This window comes from Sitodiplosis mosellana, unplaced genomic scaffold (assembly GCF_009176505.1).
Source record: "Sitodiplosis mosellana isolate CC-2019 unplaced genomic scaffold, AAFC_SMos_1.0 Smas_scaffold_6226, whole genome shotgun sequence".
Taxonomy (NCBI): domain Eukaryota; kingdom Metazoa; phylum Arthropoda; class Insecta; order Diptera; family Cecidomyiidae; genus Sitodiplosis; species Sitodiplosis mosellana.
Window position 1 is genome coordinate 15,236,449 of NW_022601467.1, and position 27,394 is coordinate 15,263,842.

A 27,394-nucleotide genomic window follows, 5' to 3' on the forward strand; every position below is an offset into this window, starting at 1 on the left:
GAGAGCGAGAGAGAGAGAGAGTTAAATGCGTTTTCATGTTATTTTTATTGATTGTATGTGGCTCATGGCTCGTTTCCTGGTTTTTGGACCGACCTGAGAAATAATTTATGATTCGCATTTGGTGTATTTTACGATTTTACGAAAATCAAACACGTCGTCAGCACAGCGTAAATACTGAAAATACAATATATACACACATCATACACACTATATTATGCGCGAGATAAACTCTTAATATTTGATGTGCACACATCATATCACATTTTGCACAAAATTGAATGCTATTCAATTTCTGACATTTTACATGACCATCGAGATGCAATGAGATAAAATCATTACCTCATCATTCATTTCAACACCAAAATTATTTGAAAATCAACAACAATGCGGACGCTTAAATTCAACAAACTGTCGTCAACATTCACACACACATACAAACACAAACACAAACGCACACAAGCGCGAGCGAGCGATCACGCAAAGTCATATTAATAAATTCAATTTTCGAAATGCAAAATATGGGTTGATGCGAATGATATGTTTACTATTTTGGTGTTTGAAAAATAAACATGGTACATTGTTGACGACACACAGTGTGATGTGCGAGGCATACACAGAGTGAGAGAGGCAGAGAGGGGGATGTTCAAACGAGAATGCAGAGATGAGATGCAATTGTCCGAAGCAGACGATGTCCGTTTCATAACACACAGTTACATCAATGTTTCATCGTTAATCTCAGTGCTGTGATGAATTTTTAGTGGTGTGTACAATGTGTACATGTACACCAGTACGGCATCCCATTTAATTGGCTAATATGAATGAAATGCCAAAGAGTGCATCGGATCTTTCATCATCGTTTTTGTAATGCTATTTTAAGCATCTCCATCGTTTCATGGACAGAGAGTGAGGTTTTCTGACAACAGCAAAATAGAAGAAAAAGAAACCTTCACTGCAATAAATCACAATGGTCCATGGTTATTTATTGGTGTCTTTCAATATTTAAAGAGATGACAATATTTTCCAATTGCATAGTGCATCATTTATATCGAATCAATGCGAATAATTTACTGTTGTTTGCACTGCTTGGTGTTTGCGTCCACAGCCGCAAAATGTCGATTATAATTCCAGTTTCAACAAAAGTTCAGCCGCTGTGTTGTGTCTATTAACCGTTTGTAGCAACAGTTTGTACCTCGGCACCGTAATAAAAAGACGACGAATTTGCATGTTTTGAGCATTGATTAAAGAACAATGCCGAGAAACTTTTGACAAAGAGAGCAAATACTTTTTGTTTGTAAACAATTCATCAATATTCGAATACCCAGCTCAAGTTTCAAGTCGGTCGATTGCGTAATTAATTGGTTTAGATTTCGGTTTGCTGTATTAAAGTGTTTTCAAACAAACACATTTGCACGAGATTTGATATGCAAGACACATACACACTCACGCAACCACACGGTGTGTACCAAAGTATAGCAGCTCATATATTCACATTTGTCATTATTTTTGTGAACTTGACTCTTCTCTCATACTCATCGTGAGAGAGAGGGAGAGAGAGGGAGAGGGAAAGGTGTATGTTTGTCTTCGGCTTGGAATTTTCAAATCCAGTAGTGCGAAACAATTTCGTTCTCTGTCTCGATCCATCTCTTGTTCCATGCGACTGGGTAAATCTGCGAATAAACGTATAAATACGAAATTCATAGTTTGAAACAACTTTTAATGAGTGCAAAGTGTTCAATGATCAAAACTCACCAATTTTTTGCAAAAGTTTAATAGCTATACGTCTTAACTACGGCGATATATCAGTCGATACATGTGCCACTATTTTGCCGTTTCTCATCTAATCACTCATTTATTCGAATCAAAATGTTTGTGTTTTTGAATTTTACACAATCGCACAGCGGCAACAACAACAACAACAGCAGCAGCAGCAGCAGCAGCGACACCCCAACGAGCTGTAACTGGTGTGCGCGCCTGTATTTAATAAGATATTCAGCATTTAATACATAATAATAACAGCAGCTTACAAGACGAACGAAAAAAAAACACACCAGCGATAACGCCTGCTTGATGTATGCGCCGAGCGAGCGAGTGAGCGCTCGCGCCTCCTCTCTGTATATGTGCTTGCAAAAGTGTTGTCTTTTTAATTGCCTTTTTTATCTGATGATGAAGTTTTACGTAGAAAAACTTTTATAATTAGTTTTTTGTCGAATGAGATAAGAGAGTGTTTCAACCCCGAGTCTAGTGTGCTCAAGACAGAGAGACGATTGCCCGGACAAGAAATCCGTGGGCGGGAAGGAGAGAAGGAGAGGTGGGTGAGGAGAAGAGCGTGCACGGCACTACATGGCCAACCGTAATGTAATTTACCAACAAAGACACTCAAGTTCAAATGATTTTAAATGGGCATTTAATGGAACACTCATCTTATCAGCTCCTCCACGCTGGTAAATCAAAAACTGACTCCTTACACTTAAAATCAGCCGACGCACAAAAACAGTGTGATCTTTCTCTCTCTATTTCTCACTCCCGTAAAAACTTTCCGCATCGTTGATAGGTTATGAATTGATGAGTTTCACTGTTATTAACTTGCTCTAAGCTTAATATCGATTTTTTTAAATTTACATTACAATCCTAGATGGATTACTTTCTTTTTTCAAGGGTTTTAAATTATTTTCAATGGAAAATGAGATGGGATTTCGATTTAGGGTGAAAATGTAAAAAAAAAAAATAGTTGGTGCAAACGTGTTTACAGCACATGCATGTGTACAATTCAACTAATCGTGCTTTGTTCGAGCGCATGTTTCCAGCATTTCAGTTTTGTTATTGTTCCGAAATAGACCGGATCCGAGGGTGTGTGTGTGTCTGTCTATTGTTCATTTGAGCGACTAAGATGTCGGTGTGACAATGCAGATGAGTCAACACGTCAACAACAGTCCACTTTCATTCAGGTTCATTTCGCAAATAAAAGCTTTCTCCCTTTCTCTCCCTGTGCTCATTCCTCACTTGATCAGGTCGACAAGTGAAATGAACAAGAGTAATCCGATGATGTTCGGAAAAAAAGGGCAACGTTATTGAAAATGACAACACATACACACATGTATATATATATATTGTCAATATATTTCGCAAACCCAAATGAACGACACAGTTCGGCCTCTGGCACACAATTGTCCAAGTGATTTGTATGGAATTGTGTATTAGTAATGTGTGGGCTATACTTTAAAATATTATACAATCAATGTTACGATGTTGTTCGATTCAATTGTCTAATATATTGTATAGCAAGCAGAACATTCTACTTTATTGCAATGGATGGACAGAGCGTGAGCACAAAATAAAAGTCCAGCAGAGAGAGAGAAAACGCGGAACAACGGATATCGCATCTATCTGATGATTGTGTATTTCAATTTTAATGATGAAATCGTCGATTACAGAGATTAAAGATATAAACTCGCCTGGGAATGAGTGCAAGTGATAGCGTTGGCAAGAGAGTGAGAAATGGCGAACAAGATTAGATTTGATTTCTGACTGAATCGAGAAATCCCTTGCCCAACATAATTGGATTGTATGTTAACCAGAAAGCACGTGTCCGATGTGGAAAATCGACGGGCAATCAACACATGATTATATCGGATTACAAATCGAATGAACGACATAAAATCCAGCGTTGTTGAGCATTTAGATATATGGAAAAAAAATCGAGAATCAGCGTCAAGTGGTCGTTGGGGAAGAGGAGGGGTTGAAACGTACATTCGTTTCGTTGAATCATTAGTCAAGAGCATCCAAAGAGAAGTCATTCAAGGGGGAGGGGGGTGGGGGGGTTAAGTGAGATGAAAAAAACCATAAACATTTTTATCGCTGTTAAATCTTTCACATCGTTCCGATATGTTGCAACATTAAATTGGCTTATTGAAACATGGTGACAACCTGCATGCCGAATGGGTCACCGGAAGTCATCGATTGAATTTCAAATAAGGACTGGACTCTCGTTCGTTTGTACGCCATTCCCTCACATCGTAAACCATACATCATTTTCTCACTTTTATTGACATCCAAGTTTTTTTTTTGGCCCCATTTTGCTTGCCATATCATTCACTCGTCATATAAATTTTAAAGCAAATCGCACAAAAGAAATTTCGTAGCTGTTGTTAAATAAGAAAAAGCGACACCAATACATATGTGCACAGTTGTGGATCTTATAGTATATACGAAGAATGAAATGAAACACACAGTGACAGTGTACATTTTGCTGCAAAACTTTTCTCTCTCGCTTCGTCTCTCTCGAGCGCGCTCGCAGTGTGAAAGTTAATGAAAGATTTTGCTCAGCTTGACGCACGTAATATTATTCATAACCACTATAACAGCGAAGTTGTTCCACCGGATTATTAAATAGTTGCTCGTAGCCTTTCTACATTTGGCATGGAATGTGCATGTGGTGCTTCTACGTGAAATGTTCTAAAAACGAAGCAAAATAAAGCAGAAAAAAGCAGATCGGAGCGCATAAAAAAATGCGAGAAAGATGAAGAGAAAATTGACTATTATTTTTGTGTTGAAAAGGGAAATGAGAAAATGAAACGACACTTCGTACAAAAGAGGCTATAACCATTTGGCATGTGTGTGTGCACAAGTAAAAGCGCAAACATTTTCTCTCTGCGTGTGTATGAGAGTGAGTGGAAAAAGCGTTCAAAAATTTGTATTGATGGAAAAGTCACGAATTTAATTTATTTATTAAAAAACCAAAATGCTATTGAAAACGAACGGATAGAGGTAGCAAAAGAGAATAAAGGATGGCAAAGACACTCGAAATGCGTGCATGAATCCATAGTATAGTTATTTTTTTTCTTCTCCTCACCAAATAAATATTGAATGAGAGCATCAAGACTTTTACGCATTGATATACGGAATTTATATGGCTTATAAATGACACACATACGAGGATAAAAAAAACACATGGCACATTCCGTCTCACTCCTTTTTTTGCGCTTGCCGGAACGATAGATTGGCACAAAGTTTTGCTATCACCAAAACAACACGATATGAAAAACAATTTTTCTCTTTCGCTCTTTTACTCCGTTCTCAACCTTTTCTCTGTGTCTCAGTTGCGCTTTTTTTCTACTGTTGCTGTCGCCGTTCGTATTTTTATTTTCACGAATCTACAAACGCAGCATCACACAAAGTGCCACCAACGTCAAGGCAAGTATTATTTTGCACACACAAAAAAGGGAAAAAGCAAAACAGTAAACACAGACACACACACAAACGGGAATGAGAAAATATTTAGATAGCATTTTATGTATTGCACTCAGACAAAATGATGTTATTAAAAACAACGAAATGTTGCTGATGATGGTGTGAAAAAGAATATATGCGAAAAGAGCATCACTACCATTACCACCACCACCACCACCACCGCCGCTGTCGCCGCACACATTCATTTCACCGCTTCACATCGCACAAACATTGCAAATATTGAAGTTGACATAGTCATACACGTACACACTTTTCCTTTCCACAAAATTCCTTAACACTTGCTATTCGCTTGTCGCCTCTGCTAGATAGCTGTGTGTGTGTGTGTTTTTTTTTGTTACTGTTGTCGTCGCTTTTCCTATTTATGCTGCATGTTATTGCATTACGCGCGGCGAAAAGAAAAAAAAAGCTTCCAAAACACAATCAAGTCGAATGAAAGTTTTTCCATTCATAGATGCCACTTGAAAGAAATAACAACTTTGCGTGTATAACTAGCGTGTGTGAGCGCGCGCTTTCAGAGTAAACGGAGTGAAAGAAGTAATGGAATATCTTGAAGCAACAACAGTAAACGATCTATCTCTTTCTTCTTTCGACATTCTTCACATTTTCGTACTCGCTCACTTCCCACTCTCTGGCCCACGTTCATCATCGAATTGGGCGAAAATGGAATCGCAATGAATCCAAAAGTGCTATCAATATTTGATAAATAATATTTATTAAATTGGTCTATGGAATATCCATGATTCAATATCTCGTAACTTTAATTCGAAACATGCGGCATGGCTCTCATCTACCGCACGAGAGAGAAAAAAAACCATATTGTACAAATTGTGATTTCATTGATTATGGTATTCTATTAAAATGAAATGTCTAGCGTAAATATTGTTCGCTATGGGCTGCATGCTCTGCAAGATAGAAAACATTTTGCGATGAGTAATAGGTTTTCGGGTAATCTGGGCGCCGCTCTTCACTCGTGATTCGAAACGTGTTGAGTTTGTTAATGGAAAAACTCGCAATAATTTCCAATGTTATCTTGACTACGCCGAAAAAAAAGTAACCTACCGAAATTGCCAACGTTTGTTTTTCCCCAAAACAAATCGTTTTTCACTTAGCCCGAAGCGCACTTGTGCTCCTACCCGCCCGCGCATCATCCACTATTTCAAATGATATCCTGATGCTTTGTTTTTGAAGCGTTTTTTTTTTCATTTTAACATCATTTCGGAAAAGAGCGATTTCAATTAAAACGCAATCACTTCCGTGGCCAAATACTGTATGTATACAAATCCTTCGATGGACTGTTGTTAAAACAAAAAAGCTTTTTCACTTTTACTCATCCGATTTGAACATTGATTCGGTAGACTGACGCATTTACCCGCAACCGAATGTTCATCAAATTCATCGCATCATGTGTACGTGGGAGTTTTAAAAATTCCAAATTTATACAACAATTTCTATGAATGATGGTAGAATGTTCGCATCAAGAACGAAAGAAGAAGACAGAAGAAAAAAATTGGAAGCCATAATCATTGAATAGATGTATTGTAATAACATTTTTCCAGTTCGTTTCACATTTTGATAACCATGCATGTGAACTGAAAAATAAAAACACCACAAACTTGTATCTCGCGCGCGCCTTGCATTCATTGGCCCCACTGTGTGTATGTGTATATAATCTATAGTGTTTCGTTGTCATTTTTAAAGGGAAAAAAATGTATAGAACTTTTTTTTTCGGGGCAAAGAAATAACTTGAAATTTTACACGTAGCAAATGCTCAAAGCTTTGGTAAATATCTGCTTGTTTGTGATCAGCATCAGTAATAAAAATGGAAGCAAGAATAGCCAGAAACAAATGCCAAGCCATGTCCGTGTTCCGCCAAAGAAAAGAACCGAAAATGTAATATGAATGTGCTGTGACCAGTGGAAGATATGTAAGCTGAATAAAAATGAAAAAGCCATACAATTTTCGGCATGGACGGAAGAATGAAAGCAGGGGGAAGAAACGTCGACGAAAAAGCTGAATGATAATACGGCCAAAGCGAGAGCACAAACGACGAGCGCATTGTGTTTTAGCTGTCATATTAGCCATTTGGAAAATTGAGATCAAAATTCTCGATAAGCATGATAAAGTCGAAAATAAGGATACTTGATGCTTTATTCAACGCAGTACATTATGCAAATGCGGATATAACTGCAGCATGGATTCCACAAAAGTAATAGCCAAAGACTCTTTTTTCTCTCGTTCTCATTCATTCTCTGTTTTCTACGTGTATGTGTGTGTGTATGAGTGGTAGATGAAATCGGATAGCGCTTTTCATCGCTCAAATACGACAAATGCAAAATACACACACACACACACACACCATATCATACACAACCCAGCTATTTGCCACTATCGCGATTCGTGTACATTCAGTTCTCGTTATTTTTTTTTGCTCGTGTGTGTTTGTGTGTGTGTGTGTGTATTGTGCTTACAAGATCCTTTAAGCGAATATTTGGTTTGGTTAAACACACTTAGCGATTCCATCTCTCTTCCCCATTGTCACCATTATTCGCCGCTTTTAACCGGCACCGAATCAACGACGAGATTCATTTTAGTAGCTTCATCGCAATGAAATTGCGTCAAGAGAGACAGTACAGAAGAGAAGAAAAAAACCACTGTAATGATGACAAAATAAATGGAGCGTATACTTGAAAATGGTTTTCTATCATTTATTTCATGGCATTTTGTTGTTGCTGTTGCTCGCTTACTTGTTTATGAAAACAGCTGATATTGATTTGAATTATTGCCAAAGACCAATGATTGCCCTGCATGTTTGCTCGGCAAAAGTGTGCAGAAAAACCCAAGACTGAATGGAACGGATCCTTTTAGCTACTTGACAAATCACTTCTCGGTATTACCGCCGCTTCAATGGAATCTATTGCACAGAACATCAAATAATGCTTATCTCGTCGAGCCAAACTCAAGCCAATAAATATTATTTGTGTTGGGGAAAAACGCGTCTCGTAAATGTTAACGTTCCATTTGAAGAATGCCATAGCCTGATTCCTTTTTAATATAACAAGAAAATCAGACCTAAAGAATCGAGAAAAGTGGCACTCTTTTGATTGGATTAACGGCGATTTAGAGTTAGAGATCACACACGTTATTAATTGTCATTAAAATTCTGATCTTGATGTGTTCATCAAAACAAGCCACACATTCATGATAAAATATGACACGAAATACACAAGTTGACTGCGAAAAAAATTGGGTCAAAATTTGTGATTTATATTTAGACAACGGTCCTAAAGCGTAAACATGTACATCGTTTGGTGTGATCTTTTCTATTTTGATTCGAAATGCGATTCCCCCACCCCCTCCGCCCGCTCAGTGTATAAAACAAATGTTGGATTGATAACTTCACACATTGACTAAGGTCAGGTGTCAAAACAAAACGAGTGTATTATTGATTGAGCTCTTGATCCTTTCGTCAGAAAGTGTTCAACTAAATCAACAGCTGAATTCCATCAATTATTCGAATCAACAACAACAAACAGTGAAATTTATTCGCGTTACATGATTGAATGTTCAGCATGGTGATACTCAACAAAATGGATCACATTGATCAAGAAAAGAAAATCATTCGACTTTTTTGTTTGTACTCTAATCCCATTTACTTGCAAATTAGAACTGAATTCGGATCGATAAGCAACGAATAAATCATGTTTTGATCACAATTTATTCGTATTTACCCAAATAAATTGGTTTGGATGGCGTGAAAACTTCATTGCAACAATGATTTGACGTATTACAAAAATAAGTGACTTGTGGTTAAAATTAGCGATCGAAACATGACCGAAAAGAAATGATGTTGTAAAAGGCACACACGCACACCGTATGTAAAAAGGGATAGATAAAAGCTGGTTGCTTACGCACGCCGCAGCTATTTTTGTAAAGTGGATCGAATGCATCTATGTTAAGCGTGAAAGATCTTATTGGTGCGGTGTGTGTGTGTGTGTGTGTGTTTGCTTAATGAGTTCGGTGTTTGGCCCCTTCCTGCACAAAGCACACACAACGTCTTGATGCATTTCTATTCTTTGTTCTCCTTGATCATCGGAAATAGAACCGCGACTTATAAATAGAAACAAATTGCATTCAAAGCAAACAGCACAGCAATTCTAAAAATACACAATTGGACGCTTGCAATTTTTGCCATTTGTTTCTCATCTTTTTTCTCTCTGTTTCTTCTGTTCTTATTTGACGTGATGGCAATTTGTATAGTAAATGGAGAACAAATGAATTGAACATTTGTTTTGCCATTGAATTTATACTCGTGATGATTTAAAGTGCATACGTCACAGCCAACAACACATGGCCATAAAAACATGGGGATTAGTCTGAAATGACGCCAATACTTGTGCATGTTTGATGCGAAAAATGCGGGAATGCTTGTGGATAGCCTCAGTTCCTGGTCAGGGGTAAATAAAGTGGCCGACTCATTAAATGGCGATAAAGTTTGCGACCAATTAAAAAGTTACTCAACTTCAGTGAGCCAGCCATTTTTATTGGCTTCGGCAATATTCCAACATTTTATTGTGTCATTCATCTATTTTGTTTAATTGTTCGTCTTTTTTATATCCATTGATTTGATGATTTAATTGTGCGTTGTCGCATCGTACGCAGGATACGAATTTCCGTTTGGTTTTTCCTTCTCTCGTTGAACAGTCATTTATTGTGTGTGAACTGAAATTGGGACGAAATTCACTGTTTGCCGCGTACGTCATACTGTTTGACTAAATTGCGGTGCAAATCGATTAGCACATATATATATATATATATATATAACACATCGGTCAATAAGTCCCGAGCCTAACCACCGTATGGCGCCACTAATGAAATATCCACATGATTTTTCGAAAGTACCAACCTTCAAAAGATTACTGTCAAAATTTCATGACATTTGGACTATTATTTACCTAGTTACAGTGGTTTAAGTGACGCTACTTTTGTAATTTTCAAAACAATGGATTCAAAGCAATTTCGTGTGTTGATTTATCATTGCTATTTAATGGGTAAAAATACCGTTCAGGCTGAGGAATGGCTTCAAAAGTGTTACCCGGGCTCTGCTCCATCAATTGCAACCATCAAACGATGGTTTGCCGATTTCAAACGTGGTCGTACGGACACCGATGATGCTGAACGCTCTGGTAGGCCAAATGAGGCAGTTATTCCAGAAAACATCACAAAAATCAACAAAATGATTATGGCCGACCGCAAACTGAAATTGCAGGAGATAGCTGACATCCTAAAGATATCAAAAGGCAGTGTGTACACAATTTTGCATGATCATTGGGCATGAGAAAGCTGTGTTCGAAATGGGTGCCGCGTTTGTTGACACCGGAACAAAAAAAAAATCGTGTCGATGATTCGGAGAGCTGTTTGACCATTTTTAAGCGCAATCCGAACGAGTTTCTGCGTCGTTATGTGACCATGGACGAAACCTGGGTCCACCATTTCACTCCGGAGTCAAATCGGCAGTCAGCTGAATGGACAGAAGCCGGTGGAAGTCGACCAAAGCGCCCAAAAACACAAAAGTCAGCTGGCAAGGTTATGGCCTCAGTATTTTGGGATGCGCACGGAATAATATTCATCGACTATCTTGAAAAGGGAAGAACCATCAATAGTGAATATTACATAGCATTGCTAACGCGTTTGAAGAAGGAAATCGCCAAAAAAAGGCCTCATATGGCAAGGAAAAAAGTGCTCTTTCACCAAGACAATGCACCGTGTCACAAGTCGATGGTTACGATGGCCAAACTGCATGAATTGGGCTTTGAATTGCTTCCCCACCCGGCTTATTCTCCAGATCTGGCCCCCAGTGACTACTGGCTTTTTGCCGATCTCAAAAAAATGCTCCAGGGAAAAAGATATGGCTCGAATGAGGAGGTGATTGCCGAAACTGAAGCCTATTTTGAGGCCAAGGACAAATCGTTCTACAAAACTGGTATCGAAAAGCTAGAAAGGCGTTGGAATGATTGTATCACTCTAAAAGGGGACTATGTTGATGAATAAAATTGAATTTTGGCAAAAAAATGTTGTTTTCCTACTTAGGCTCGGGACTTATTGACCGATGTGTTATATATATATATATATAGTCCTGTGTTCATTTGATGCGTTTCATTCTTCTCTATTTGACTCTGTTAGTGGCTAACGCTAATTTCTGTTGTTTTTTCAACGGCCAATTTGAATTTCGCGAGATCTGCACCAATTTCGCGTGATTTTTTTTTCTCGGTCGGTTTTGTTCTGTTTGTTCCGAAAGGAAACTGCATTCGCGCAATTTTTTTTTATGCTATGTGTATTTGTGGTGTACGCGCAATGCAATGCAATGCAATGTGCGATGCACACGAGGAAAAAAAAACATGCACAGTGTGAACGCCTTTTTGCTTACGTCAATATATTCTGAAATTATAAACATAGATTGTGTGCCGACGTCTGTTTCGATAGGGCCAATTCTCGTGGGCTAAAACTAGGTCCGCTAGAAAATAGCGAAAGCAATAACAACACACAGGGAGAGAGATAGAGAAGAAAAAAAACACACAAATTTATGAAGAGTAACGACGGGCAACAAACACAAATTAAAACCGCCCCGAAAAATGAAAGAAAAAAACCAAACCGAACCAAACAGATGGTACACAACGGCTTATTCCGTTGATTAAATCAAAATTGCAGTGCCGAGTGCAGACAGATGTTTCTGACCTTTGAATAAAATTAAAATGATCCGCATCGGCAAAGCCGAATACAAAGTAAAAAACATACAACAAGTGTGTCCCATGGGATATTTAAACTCGTTGTTTGCGATGCTGCTGTTGCTGTCTGCAGTCGAAAAACTACATAATGAATTTTGTTCGTATTGCCGTTGTTGAATTTGCAATAGTTGCGTGATGGCGTGCAAACGCTTCTTACTCGCACACACTTTGCTTCTCTCTCACTCTCTCATTCCTCCTCGCTCACAAACTAATAATAGTCAAGCACATTTCATATTAAAAGCACCGAGCAAAAATAAACTCAACACCTAAAATTAGATTTGAAGCGACAAACGGTGAATGATATATAATATAAATTGAATTTCGCAATGCTTACAAATGCCTACAAATCGTCCAATGTTACACATTATCGAGTGTATTTTGCACACCGTTCACCGTTTGCTCTCTCTCTCTCTCTCTCTCTCTCTCTCTTTCTCCCTCCCTCTAGCACTCGCATTTCACACGAAAACGCACACGGCCGCCTCTGGAGAGAATGCACGCGTGGATGAAAATACAGTGAAAAGTACTTGAAGGAAAAGTGTAAAACATCGAAAACGCAAACTTTTTACACGTTCGGTAATTGGTTGGTTAGCGGAAATACTCCTGCTAACAATCAATTAACTTTACGTATAAAACTTGTTCGCACCAAACTCATCACTTTCTTCAGCCGAGAAGGAAAGCGGTTGAGAGAGGTAGAGTGAAAGAGACATTGCAAATGATATGAATTTCATGCTAATTTGAAAGTCAGAATTTTCTCCACTAAATGCATTTAAGACGCTGTTCACTACGACAGTCTTAAAGACCTATTAACTATTAATTGCTTTTTGCAACTGGATGAAGATTTTTTTTTAGTATGGTTTTGTTTTCCTCGTACCGTTTTTCGGTCGGCCAATTATGCAATTGACTGAGAAATCTGCGTTAGAGACACGATGCCGCAGTCATTTCCGGAGAGCACAAATGCGGCAGGCTCGAAAAACAAAAGTTCAAAGACATAATCTGTGTGTACCGCAATTTCTTTAATATATATAAAATTACAAAATCACAGTTTGAATTTTGAATGTTCAAGTTTAAATTTTTAATTTATTCCAACCATATCTCTCTCTCCAATTTCATTACAGCTGATTGGATGGCAAGAGGTTCCAAGACCCAACAGCCGGACTGAAATTGTGCAGGCAATGCGAAGAATACGTGTAAGTAGTCAAAAGCCGTTTATATTTTGAAAGGGAACCCTCAATTTATTCTAATTATAATAAGTTTTCGTGATTTCATTTGTGTCGCATCAGAACCGAATTTTTTTTTCTTCTCTCTTCCTTTCAATCCAACTGGGATTGCACCGAAATACGGGTTTGCTTGAATCTTTGAAGACGTGGCGAGAGAGAGAGAGAGAGAGCAGAATGGAAGAAAAATTTCGGATACAATTTTTGTCGCAAAATTTTACATGAAAATGAAAAGTTTTGAATAAAGTGACATGAAGTCGACATTCAATTTTCATAGCCACTCAACTCGGTTAGGTGCAAAGAGACCAAATATCCATAAGTACCGCCGCAAATTGCACAAATTAGTGATCAAACGTGATAACCAAACTTTTGCCGAAAGACCAAAAGTAAGAGAGGTTGAAGTGCCCCAGCCTCTCTCGCTCCATCTGTGTCTATTTCGGTCTTTCTTCTAATCGCAACGAGAGATCGTGTACTTTCTACTCCAAAATCGTTTACTTGTGTGTTGTTTTCGACGGCACTTTTGCGCCGATGTGAATGAATTGTAAACGAAGTATTTCATAGCAATTAACTTTTAATTGCTTATCAAGAATATTTAATTTTCGCTATAAGAACGGAGCATTAAAGCTGTTATAGACAAACAAATGTCGAGAATCGAATAGAGTGCTTTTATTTTATGTGCCGCCGTTACTGATATCATTGACACTGCCACCGCTCGGTGGCTGTGAACTTTGCACAGTGTGTGTGTGTGTGTGTTTGTGTCTGCAAATAACTCGAGTTGAAGCGACATACGCCAAACACAACAAAAAGAGGCGAAGCCGGCAAACTTAGCACGACAAAAAGAAGAGAGCAAACGAGCGAATAAGAGCGAAAAAGCATTTTACCATAAATGCAAAATTGTATCACAAAACCGTTCAAAATTCGGCTTCATTTACACACGCTCGGTAATCGATTCAAGCAAAGATGCGAGGTTTAATGAACTCATTTATATTCAACAGTGATAAATTTCAGTGCGTTCCTTGCGTTTTTTCTTCTTCTACTTTTCGCCGGTCGTTCGTTGCGTCATCCATCTTAAACTTTGTGTCGGTGCCGTTTGTTTGTTGAAAAGCTTTTCTTTGATATGGCTTGAAAATCGTACAGCCGATTCTAGCCCCCCCCCAAAAAAAGGGAAAACACATAAAGAAATTCATTTGTAATAATTCACTTTACATGGCAAAAAAATTAGACGGTAAGTAGGGAACAAAAATCAGTCAACATTGTTCAGGAGTTCCAACGAATAACACCCCGCTAATGCAACGAATTTACATGTTTAACATCGACAAAACGTACGATATTTGATATTCGTGCGAAATGATGAATGCGCGACAAAATCTCTCACCATTAATCCAACAAACAAATACGCCAAATTCATGTGTGTTCAGGTGTTTAAGAAGTGCTTTTTCCGCGAGCGTCACCCTCTTCTTATCTCCCGTCAATTTCTTTCAATGCCACGCACACCATATTTTCCAGCGAAGCCGCTTAACATACGAATTTGTGACAAATGTTTAACATGATATTGTTGTTGACAATTGTTTACGTGCAATTAATACAGATACATGGCCTTAACGCTAAATCCACGATCCGTATTCAGCGCCGTTTATACACAAGGGATTAAAACACATAACACATGCACAAAACGACGGAACAAAATGAAAATTTATAATTACGAATTGCGGCTAAGCAAATATATTAAGGAAAGAAACGTCTTCACTTTCAGTCGCAATTACTTGTTACTATGTGTATGAGGATGATGCTAACGACGACGACAACGGCAACGACAGTGTTAGCATTGCTTAAGTCGGCTTGAGTGCAAATAAACAGCTGAGATTCACATTGCTTACGAATATATTTGATGCTTGTCACTCTAGCACATAGAAAAACCCATACGAGCAATTACAAAACCGTACAATCATATACACAGACTATCTTTGCCACATAAACATCATTTATTATTTGATGATATCGAATGCTACTGTATTTGCTAAACTTTTGCTCGCTATTGGCACTATCAAATTAAGCTACACTTTTCAAATTAATGGAATCGCAAATGGCATCGTATTGTACAAAGTGACGCACTTTTAATTGGAATTACTTCTGATAAGATCACATCTTGAAATGACATCTCCTGGCTAATCAATACAAAGTGGATTTTATGTTAAGCACCACCCCTCTACCGCACGCCACATTCATTTTGCAACATTTTCACACAACTCAAGCCCCACACTTCAGATTCTGTATATACTTTGTTTGCGGCAATGGAATGTACTACAACATTTTATATTTATTGAGATTATGTTGAAAATGCTTTACATGTTACATGCAATGCCAAGATTGGTTTGGTTTGGTTCGGCTTAGTTGATTATTAACCACGAAACAGGCAAGAATTATTTTATACATTCCCGATTAAATTGAATGAATAGTTGAATTAGAATTAATTAGATGTGGTATTGAAAAAAGCTTGAAAATTTTGACAATTTAAAATGATTTGCACACATTTATTGGTATGAAAATAACAATTGGGTTATGTGTTATGGCAAAATGGATTAAAATGGAATTTTAAATGGATTTCGACGGAAAAAAAACCTCATCTACCTTAAATCCATTTGAATTCCGTAGTTTAGTAGTGAGTCGAGTATATTTTGCAATCGCATAATAGACTGAATAATTATAAATTGAATACGGATTAATAGAATGAGCCAGTCTCACTCGTTCATCCTTTTTCCATGGGTTAAACAGAAAAGCACACAGCATGAAAAAACGAGATCAAACAAATTGCAAAATAATTTTAAATAAAAGAAATAAAAGAACTCTTTGTGCCCGAGCATTGAGCACTGTGAAAAAGCATATCAAATGAAATCACGAACAACGACAAGCCATGAACAAAAAAAAATATCTCCTGTATAGACAGAGAGAAAGAGAGAGGCAACTCCAAAACGTAATATCATTGAAATTGTTTATTTTAATCCTGGTTTTTATTTGCTTTCAATTTTCCAGTATGAATGCAAAGTACAAAATCTGAAAAAGCGTAAAGTAACACTCCATGTATCGGTGGATGGCGTTAAAATTTCGTTGAAAAAGAAAAAACGGAAGGTAAGTTCACAAAATTGTGCAGGTGCTGCTATATATATATATATTAAATAAACCGAAACACTATATGAAATGGTATGTATTCACTCGGTGCCATATCTCTGGCATGACTTTGATTGTAGTCGGATATTGACGCAATGATGAAGAGGGCGAGTGAAATTGTATGCTTTTGATTTTGATTTAATTTCAACCGATTTTCATTTGTTTTTCCTTCCTTCCTCTATTTGATGCACCCACTCACTATTAATTCCATTCTCTTCATTCATCTTTGCTAACGCTTATTTTTCACTGTTGTTGTTGTTCTTCTTGCAGAAAAAGCAATGGTCTGACGATGACGACATAGAGCTAGCGAGTCATCCAATTTATAGGATTTTTTATGTTTCACACGATAGCAGCGATCTCAAAATATTTAGTTATATTGCAAGAGATGGCAGTACGGATACGTTCAAATGCTCAGTGTTCAAAAGCAATAAAAAGGTAGGTTACTCTTTTTTTTTAAGAGGAGATTTTTTGAGGTTAAATGCGGACCAAATATGTAAAAATTCATCGGAAAGAATGGAGGAATCTCTTATTCTTTCGCATCGCCAAGTGACCAAAATTGAATTTGCTGGTTGTGGCTGCATAGCAGCAACAAGGGCAGTAGCAACACACACACTTACATGATTATTGGAAAACATTGAGGGAGAGAAACGGAATAGAAAATCCACTATTCTTTTACCTAAATCAGTTGAAATTGTCGGACGAATTTAATACACACAGATTGCAAAGATTTATGGCCGAGTGGAAGCTGTGCCGTTCATTTGGTACCGGAAATCGGAAGTTTTCTACCATTATTCATTTCACTTTAACAAATTCACGTTGCTAGCAGTTTTCACATGCTCTGCCCATAATCGTTTCGCTTTCGTTTTCACTTTCTTTCATTCGGTCTCTCTCCGTCTAAAACACTACTCACAACCATTCGGTATTGGCTTTCTTCTTGTTGCTACGAACATATGGATTTAGTGAGAGAAAAAAAACCTTGGTTTCGCCTCTGGCGAACTCATTGTTATTCATAAGAGGGAATTTTTTCTTCCTTTCTGCACCGGAACGAACAATAAAAACCAAACGAAAGCACGTGCAATTCCAAATGGGCTTTCATTTTTAGGAGTTAGGGAAATAAAACAAATATTTTCAGTTGTAGAATTCTTCGATTAATTATTCATTTGCATGATTTTACGGTTTTTCCGTTGAGTGTAATCAATTTTTTTCTTCTTCTGTGAGCCACTGCTTCCTCATCATGATCGACAGTGGCTATTTTTGGCCTACGCATACATTCACTCATACAACCAATTTTTGGTCTATAAAACCAATTTACATTTAAACATCGTATAATTTGATTCCAAACCAACTATATCGATCATTCCGTTTTTATAGTCGCCAATTTTTGTTAATCGTCTCAAAAGAGAGGCAAAAAGAAAATGCGTCACCGGGAAAAATCAAGAGCGAATCATTTTAGTTAAACAGCTTGTAACATTTATGAATAAAAAACAACAACTACAATATGAAGACTTAGATCAATATCAACATCATTATCCTGACCATTTATCAAAGCGTCAATTACTTTAAGCATTTTTGGGGTATGCTGAAGTAGGTAAAAGAGTATACAGGAACTGCGTCACATACACTCAATGAAGGAATAGTGACAGCAGCAGCAGCAGCAGCAGCAGCAGTAGCAACGGCAGCAACAACAACAACGATAACAGTGACATCGTCCATCGAAGGCAAACATCCGTTGTGCCTGTGCTTGCCATCGTTTTATGTGCTCAAGAGTATGAAGATTTCATCCCATTGAAATATTGACTGAAAAATACTCGAGGAAATGTTAGAAGAAATGTTACCAGGCAGAGACGAGACTGCCGCACTTTATTTTCTACGTTAACAAAAGCATATCGCAAAGCAAGCACCAGTCGAACTGACTGTTTGTCCGTCATGCTATTTACACAAGGCTATCAAAAGCTTTCGGCCTGAAATATATGTTGACGCGCCGAATGCTTGGTCTCTCTCTCTCTCTCTCTCTCTCTCTCTCTCTCTCTCTCTCTCTGTGTGTGTGTGTGCGTATTCATGAACCGTAAAAAACGATGTACTATCTCAATTGGCTTAATTGATGTTTTCGCACCGTAACGTTTCTACGATTTCTTTTCGGCTGTTCCTTTTTGCATTTTCTTTTTCTTTTCCTCGTACCCGAGAGTAGACCGAGACGATGGTGTGCACCAAATTTGATGTGAGGCGGAGAGAGACACACAACGGGAGTTTATTTAATCATTACTGAAAATTCATTGCGAACGAAAATACTGGAAATTTCGTGTTGTCATTGCGCACTTCTCGGAAATTTAGTCAACATGTTCACTGTATCACAAATGTATAAAACACGTACGCGAGAATAAAAAAGGGAACGATAGGGCGAGAGAGTGATATAGAGAGAAAAACACAACAGCAATACCAGTGAATTTATTTTATTATCATTTCGAATTGTTTCACGTGCTTCATTTGATTGCGAGAAAAAAAAAGGTTACGCGATCCAATTACAATATTCCATTCGACAAAAATGCCATTTGTCTTTTATTCGCGTGGCGCTTTTTTTTACTGACTCGTGTGTCCACTACCTATGAATAAAATGCGAAGCGTCCATTTCAACAGAAACAAAATGGCAAAATAAAATATATTGAACATTTAAATTGAATCAACGCGTTACGCTTTTTTTCCTCTGCGGAAGCAGAGAAGAACATTAATGAGTGTTTCTGCTTGGTAATAGATTGCTTTCGAAGCGTTTTATTTACTTGCAATGAAATGATTCTCTTCATTTTGAACCTTTAATTAGTAACATGTCTATAGGTGAGACTGAGAGTAGTGTATGTTTCACTGACTTTGTTATGAAAGAGAAGAGTAAGTTTCTTTCGACTTAAAAGTGATTAAAGGCGAGTATGTACATTTTTGGCGGGTGGTTACGGTTTTTTGCGGTTGGAACTGATAAAAGATAACAACTTGGTCACTTCGGCAAAATTGTAGTACTCGAGATCTTCTATAACTTAGCTGAAGACAGCTATCTCTTAGCTCTTATCCTCCTACCGTGGAGGCTAGACGGTACGCCAACATACTCTACTTTAACGCCAACCGAATCATCAGAAAACATACTCCACTCTGAATCTCACCCATAGATGTATAGAATTTGTTATTCGAAAATTGCAAATTCATTTACCGTTGGCGCAAACAAAAGTGCGCGTACCTCGGAAACGGCAGCAGCAGCAGTAGAAACTAAAAAAGGAAGAATGGAGGTGCGGCAACGAATTACTTCCTCTGCCATTTCTGATACAATCAAGTAAATCCTATTATGTTCTGTGTTGTTTTAATTTCGATAATGAACAAACCAAGCTCAGCAAATATATATATATGTGTGTGTAAAATTTGGGGACAATGTGCGGCGGCCAAACATAAATAAGATTGTGTGTTTTTCTGGGAAATAACAGAGCGACGTACGCCAACAACTGAAACGACAGAGAGCGAGGAAAAAAGAGAAAAACGTTTCCATTTTGATATTTCAGCAGCATGACACATGACTCATAAAAGTGTCCATGATGTATTCTCTGCTCAAATGAACAATTAATAAGAACATGACGATGAGCGGAGAGCGAATGAGCGGGAAAAAATCGTTCCGAGCGTCAAATATATTTACGCCATTTGTTTTTATTACGGCAGGGCCATTCTATGATGCCAATTAATCCATCGTAAATACGATGATGAAGTAGAAAGCAAAGCGGCGAGAAGAAAATACACTCACTCACTCACTCTTTCACTCACATCGTCTAGCCCTGATGCCAAGTAAATTGGAATGATTTTGTTTACAATACGCTATTTGCCATGTGTTTTATTATTAGAATATCAATAAATAGTATCGCACTCGAGATAAATACGCTCAATGTCTGGATGCTCAATGTTTGCAATCAATTTAATTGGCCATCGAAAAATATCGAATCAAAATTCAGATACGTAATGATTAGGTAATCATGTGATGCGTCTCTCTTTCTCTCTCACTCTCTCTCTCTATCGCTTGCCCGAATTGCGTTCTAACTTCATCCAATTTATTTAAAGGTATTTAAAAAGCAACGAAATGTTGATCGCACCTTTTTTTTATGCTTTACCCATGACTCAAAATAGACGAGCCATAAATACAAACGAATTTCAAGAACTCTCCGTATTATTCCTGTCAACACCGAATGATGCCAACTTGAAAGTCGAAGTCCATGCTATGCACATTTTAATGAAACTAACAAACTAACAAACCGAACAACAACAAAAAAAAGGAACTGCGTCGTGTAATCCAACTCAAAACAATGTTTATGGGATTAATTTAGTGTTTTTTTCTTCTTCTGCTGAATTGTCAAAATGGAAATTGTGCGAAAATAAACAATAAAAGCGTCATAAAAACGAACAATTGTTCGACAAATGTCCAAATTGCAATTTCACTGTTTATTTTATTCGTTATACAATCCATGTGGTCGTACACTGTTTTCTGTCTCGCTGTGTGCGCGACTGGGCAAAAGGCAATTTACTTTTCGATTTCGATGGCTCTCTGTGTTTCTATTGCGTGGCCGTTATTTCTGTTTAATTTCGCATCGAATTTCCTCGTAGTCACACCGATCTAGTTGTTGGTTGTTCTTTTTTTTTGGTGTTTGCACATTTCTCTGGCTCACTATACATTTGAGTGACTTGTTCTGGACCAGCCTTTATGAAATATATACGGCTTTGAGTAAACACATACACTCTCTCCATGGCGCGTCAGTCGCGACACAAACATTCGGAAAATTTCAAACAAAACAAGCTAAATCTGCTATAAAGTCGATCGCGATCAGGTTGACCATTCTTTTTGTGATATATTTTAATGAAATACACATATGTATATACCGTGTGTGTGTGTGCCCCACACCAAATCAACCACGACACAACAATTCAACTTATTTTGAGAGCATTTAACAATTCGGTGACCATTGAATGTGAGTATGGACACACGCAATACCGTCCACACAGATCGGTCAACCGTATACGGTGTTGATGTATGCTATTAACTCTGTGTAATGTCACAAATAGAGAAAAATCTCAAAACAGCGGCACATACACACATCAAACGGACTCAAAGGATCGTGTATTACCGAGCGATTTTCCTTTGAATGTGTATGAACAGCTGTGATTAACAAAAATACACACATTCTCTTACTCTCGTTGACTGAAAAACCGACGTGCCAACGAACAAACACTAGATCTCGGTCGGTGCTAAAGCAAAGTACACACAGTATTTCTCGCATCATTTTATTTAAACGCTACGATTGTTTGGATCGTTTTGTTGTAATTTTGTGAGTGCTCAAAAAGTAACGAAACAACAACCAGAATAAAGACCGAAAAAAAACGTTTTTCGACAGATTTTTTTTGAATGGTGTGAATTATGATAACATAAAAAAAAGTTCTCGTTAATTTTATGACAATAAACTGAGATATTTTCACAAGAAATAGGTGTGATATTGTGTTTGGTTGTTTTTGTTGCAAAAAGTTCAATTTGGGCTACAACATTTTAGTGCAAACTAAACAGTGGATAATTGTGTTCTTTTGACAACGATATTAACGAGCTTATTCCATTCTTTTAGTGGTCTTTCCTTGCTTCTTCTTGATTCTGTTCGATGAATGCCATCGATGCTGACTCGCTTGCAATGGCAGTAAATAAGAAGTTAAACTGCAAAATTCACTATTGAATGCATTCCCTGCATTATATAGATAATGAACAAAAAACACACACGGTGTGAAAAAGCTTTTAAAAGAAATTAGCTCGGAACCTAAGTCATAACTTGTTATTGCCACTAAAGTATGAACACCCGTCGATTTTTTGTGTGTGTTTTGTTTTAACGGTAAATCGTAAAATGGCACGAGTAAACTTACACTCTTTTCGAACCCGTGCAATACGTTTGTGTTTCCCGGGGGAGTGAAAGAGCAATACTTTTGTGTCATTGTGCTGCGCTTCTAGCGTTATTTGTTATTCTTTTTCTTTCTTCATCGATGGAAAAACGTAAGCAACAGACGTAAGAAAGAAGAGGAGACGAAAAAAAAACGATGCGAAAAAGCGATTTAAATAGTCTAAATATTCCGCGTGACTTTGAAAAATGTGATGAAAATAAGAGGAGCAAGAAATGTGAACGAAAATGACGTATGACAGAAGTTGTTGTTTTTTCACTTCGTTCGGTTCTGGCTTCATTCGAAAATAATAATAACATTGCGACGAGTACAAGCAGCTCCAATAAACAAATTTTCTTGTTATTTTATTTCGTTTTCGTGAAGTTTTTTTTCCGTTTCTCTTTCCCGACTGGGCCATAATCCATCGATTTACATAAATCGCGGATCATTTCGCATGAACGAGAGAAACCGAGAATGAAAAGCACACGTCATATTGAAACGACAATAATTCTAGAAAATTGGTTTGTTTCACTTGACAATCACATTTCGTTTTTACGCTTTGCTCATTCGCACAAGTGACGCCATCGAAATATGTATGAACTGCAAGCTTCAAAAATAGCTAAACTGATTTTAACTGAAAGAAAAAAGTGGATGGCGAAAAAAATATATATATTGGATTTCCCACTTGTATGCGAAACTCAATCTCGGGCACAAAATATTGAAAATCGTTCAGCAAAAGTAAAAAAAGAGAAGAAAAAAAAAAATATTTCGATGCAAACAAGATTTGCTTTGCTAGTCTCTCTCACTCACTCACTCTCTCTCGTCAACCGTGTCGATGAAATATATGATATTTTCAATAGATTTCCGCCAAAACAACTGAAGAAGAAGAAAAAACAACACGACGAGAACAAGAAGTTCAGACGAAAAATTCTTAAAATCGCACTAATAATCGTTTAAATGCCATGTGCTACATAGGTAACAGTAAATTTAGTAACGACTCTTTTTTTTCGGTCGTTTCCCCATTTGCTTGCCCGAATCCGCTTGCTTCGCAATCGTCACCGTCGTCGTCGTTCAAGTGAATTATGAATCATTTTTAAACGGGAAAATAAATACGCTTTGGAATGTGTTTGAAAAATATTTTCGGAAAACTTACTCTAGTCACCGCTCAGTGACTTCCCGAGTGTCGTGAGTTTCGACAAGAAAAAGGAAACAAAAATGCTGAAACATGAATTGGAACACATCAAAAATATCACAAGTGTACAAATGAAGTTAGAAACTGTTACCGAATATGAACGCTGTTGCGGAAAAAAGTGCTTGACCAAATGGCCATAATCACAATGGCTGGCAAGCGTTCGTCAGTTATTGTTCCATAAAGTAATGCGACCACAGTTGAGAAAAATAAAAAACACCCATTCTAATTTTACAAGTTTATCCAAAACAATTCGTTGGGGACTCTTCGTTCCGATTTCGTACACAATTTTTCACTGTTTCAAATCACATACACACACTTATTCAATGTACAGTCCCTCACACAATTGTGTTCCTTTTTTCATCCTCTCTCACTGCAATAGCAAATAGCACACTGGTGAATAAAAATTTCTACCGAAACCTAAAACAAAACTCAAACGAAAAAAACAACAGAGAAACAGTAAAATAAATTCTAGACAGAATTTTTTTTTCATGTAAATGAGTGAGTGAGCGCTAAACGGAGAGCTATCCACAATCCATCTCTCCCTCTCTCGTGCAATGTGATGCGAACCGTGTTGATGAAACATAATAAATTTGAACAAACATTTCACGGGAATAAAAACAAAACAGAGAAAAAAATGTTAAACCATAAGCAAAACGATCCATCACCATTTACGAAATCGCCGAAAATCCGGGGCAAAATCGTCGATTTCACCTCTGACAAAGAGCCGTATCATCATCAGCCGAGTGTGATCGATAGAGCTCGACTGACATTGTTTAATTTAACTGACATATGGAAATCGAAAATTGATTCAAACAAAGTGAATAAATCGTGTGACTCAATCGCGGCAAATCGAAAAGCGCTTGATGTGCTCACCGTATGGACACGGCACCGACGATCACCGTCCGCTGAACCGGCATACTCAACCAAATCACACAAACGGAGTTTGTTTATTGAAAATGGTGATGACGAACGTTGGTACATCGATAGCAGTAAAACGTATGCAAAATTGGCAAACGGAAAAAGTAAATCAAAGTGCCATGATGGTTCCGATAAAGGAAAGAATAAGCATAAGCAACTGAAGGAATCAAAAATGCATGCACGTCGACGTTCCTATGATGGTGAATTGAATCAGCTATGTTTCGATGTCAAAAGTGGAGTGCGATTGCCAAAAATGCGGCACAGACGCCGATCTTGGGGCAATTTAGCGTGCGATCCGAACGATGATCAGTGCTATGCCAACAAAATGTTGACGAGTGATCGTAAACGTGACAAAATCGTTGAAAATCATCCGAGCATTTCGAAGGCTCGTTTGAAGTTTAAAAAAATTAAGACATGTGATGACCTCTATGCGAACGAAATTGTTCGAGAAAAACCAATAAAAGTTTTGAAACGCCAGACATCCGTTGTGCCAATTATCACCATTAACGATTGTGGTAATGGCGGCGGTGGTTGCATCGCTGAACAACCAGCGGCTAAAGACACAAAAAAATCCAAATGCGATGAGAAAGCCAATGAATCGTCCGGGGAACCAACGACAAAACCAAAGAAAAAACTTTCATTCCGTGAACCAGTCATTTTTAATGAAAAGCTTAAAGAACTACGTGCAAAACATTCGGCAAAAAATCAAAGCAGCTCCGAAGACGAAGAGAAGATTGTCTCAAACGAATCGATGGATATGAGCCAAGTGCCACTCGAGGTAGAAATGCATGGAATGACGTTCAAACTTTTTATTTGATTTAATTGAATTTGAAGAGAGAGTCTCTCTCTCTCTCTCTATCTCTCTTTTCTACTCTGTGTGTGTGCGAGCCTTCACCATTCAAAATCGTTCAATTTTCGCTTTTGGCCATGTTTTTCATCGATGCTTTTACTTTAAGTTCACCAGTTTATTTTTTTTTCAAGCCACTCTAGAGACGTCTTTCTGTTTCTCTTTCTTTTTCATTGCAGTCACAAGCCATGCGCATCGTTCGAACCATTGGACAAGCTTTCGAAGTGTGTCACAAATTTAGTCTTCAGAAAAATTCCATGGTAAATGCAGACGATCAGTCGGAATCTCAATTATCGGACCGATACTCGGCTGAGCACATCAGTGACGAGGATGAACCCAAGAAAGGTAAAATCCCATTTTCATTTTCATGCAATAAAATAAATCACGTTTTAGTGTGCTATCGGCAAGGACTTCATCACTTTTATTTACACATACAATGTCATAGAGTTAATAAATGATTCAATAAAAAGAAACGAATGAGCACATGTCGAACTTTGAAATTCAACATGTAAATTCACTGTTGCGAACCGACAAAATATAATATATGTAGGCCAATGAAAATAAAGTTAGACGAAACCTATAAATCGACACGAGAAAAAAAAGTGTAAAGTTTGCATTTCACAGTAAAACGCTTAAATATTATTTATTGCCTGAAACCGCCTAAAACTCTCAACTGATGAGCGATATGCAGCATCCGAAACACGACAACAACATCCGTGCTCTCTAGTCGAGAGACACGAGAATGAGAATAAAAATCGAAAGAAAAAAACAAATTCGACGCAAACTTTGTGAAATTCGAATAACATTTGCTCGCTGGCTAAACATAGCAGAGCAGGAAATTTGCCTTCATTTTCACGATAAATTATTGAACATGTGTCAATGGTATGGCATAACAGTTTATGTTATTGATTCCATTAATTTTCGAATTATTATATCCTTTTTGCATGCATTGCGTTATTCAATTCCTTTCAGCTGTCGGGAGTATGTGTGTGTGATATATGAAGATGCCTCTATTCTGATTCTCTGTGAATTCTGGTGGTATTAACTTTATGATGAATATAATTTAAATAGACTTTTGCTGATTTAGTGTTTAAATGCAAAACTCTGTCGTGTTCAAATGCAAAAGTCGGTAGATAGAGAGAGAGTGTGTGTGAGAGAGAGAGAGAGAGAGAGAGAGAGAGAGAGATGGAGCGAAAATGAGAAATATGTGCGATAGAGAAAATTCGTCGGAAAATGTATTTCAATGAATAATATTCTAAAATTTTCAATGTGCAATCACGTTGCATGAACAAAAAAAGAGAGATACAAGTTGCGCGCGCGACAGCTGTAAAGAAAGATGATATAAACACAAGTCGGAAATGCGCTGTCGGCACAGCCTGCGCGTGAGAGCTCTAAACTTGCACACACTGTGTTTGTTATATTTTCAAAAGTTGAAATCTATTCTACAACACTTTCCCATTAATTTACTAATTCATTTAAAATAGACATAAGAAGCAGTTGAGAAAATATCATCATCATCATCACCATCCGTTTTGTAATGAAACGTGGCAAACGAATGGAAGAGCCGGCGATGATGATGATGCTGATGATGGTGGTGGCGAAGGCATTGTCGACGTTTGACTTCTTTTGTGAGTGTTCTGAATGTGTGCAAATCCCTACATAAATTGAGAAAATAATACCCGATCATATTGGCATTCTTCTTTTATTTTCCGTTGAACATTTACTGATATTCGATTGCATTGAAATTGACGCAGGTAATAGCATTAAAAGCTGCGATTGTCTCTGCCATAATAAAGGATTAATGAATACGATTTGAATACTTGTCAAAACTCGGAACATTATAAACGCTTTTAGTATTAATCTCGTTATTCGTATTGTTCATATGGGAAGTGAACGCGAACACACACACACACACACACATATTCTTTTTGCTTTCAATGCAGGCGAATTCGTGCGGAAAACTTTTTCCATGCATGTATGTGAAATGAATGTGTGCTCCATTTCCACCCATTCCTCTTGTTCGCAAGCGAAATGCGATGAGTTTTATTGCATTGCATTACATCGAGCAACACCGTATGACATTTTGACTTATGCCATA

General features: G+C 37.6%; 1 protein-coding gene across 10 annotated transcripts in view; it reads left to right on the top strand.

Annotated features, from left to right (window-relative positions):
• Nucleotides 1-27,394, top strand: part of LOC129578147 (capon-like protein) — a 109,932-nt gene that overhangs the window by 68,959 nt on the left and 13,579 nt on the right. For 2 of the 10 annotated variants that reach the window (XM_055466310.1, XM_055466305.1), the window contains exons 3-6: nucleotides 13,145-13,216; nucleotides 16,274-16,369; nucleotides 16,679-16,843; nucleotides 25,476-25,641. In XM_055466310.1, the coding sequence (XP_055322285.1) occupies nucleotides 13,145-13,216; nucleotides 16,274-16,369; nucleotides 16,679-16,843; nucleotides 25,476-25,641 (499 nt within the window). Of the gene's footprint in view, nucleotides 1-13,144; nucleotides 13,217-16,273; nucleotides 16,370-16,678; nucleotides 16,844-21,626; nucleotides 25,228-25,475; nucleotides 25,642-27,394 lie in introns of those variants that run through there. The other 8 variants (XM_055466306.1, XM_055466308.1, XM_055466302.1 and 5 more) reach the window with 7 other exon arrangements.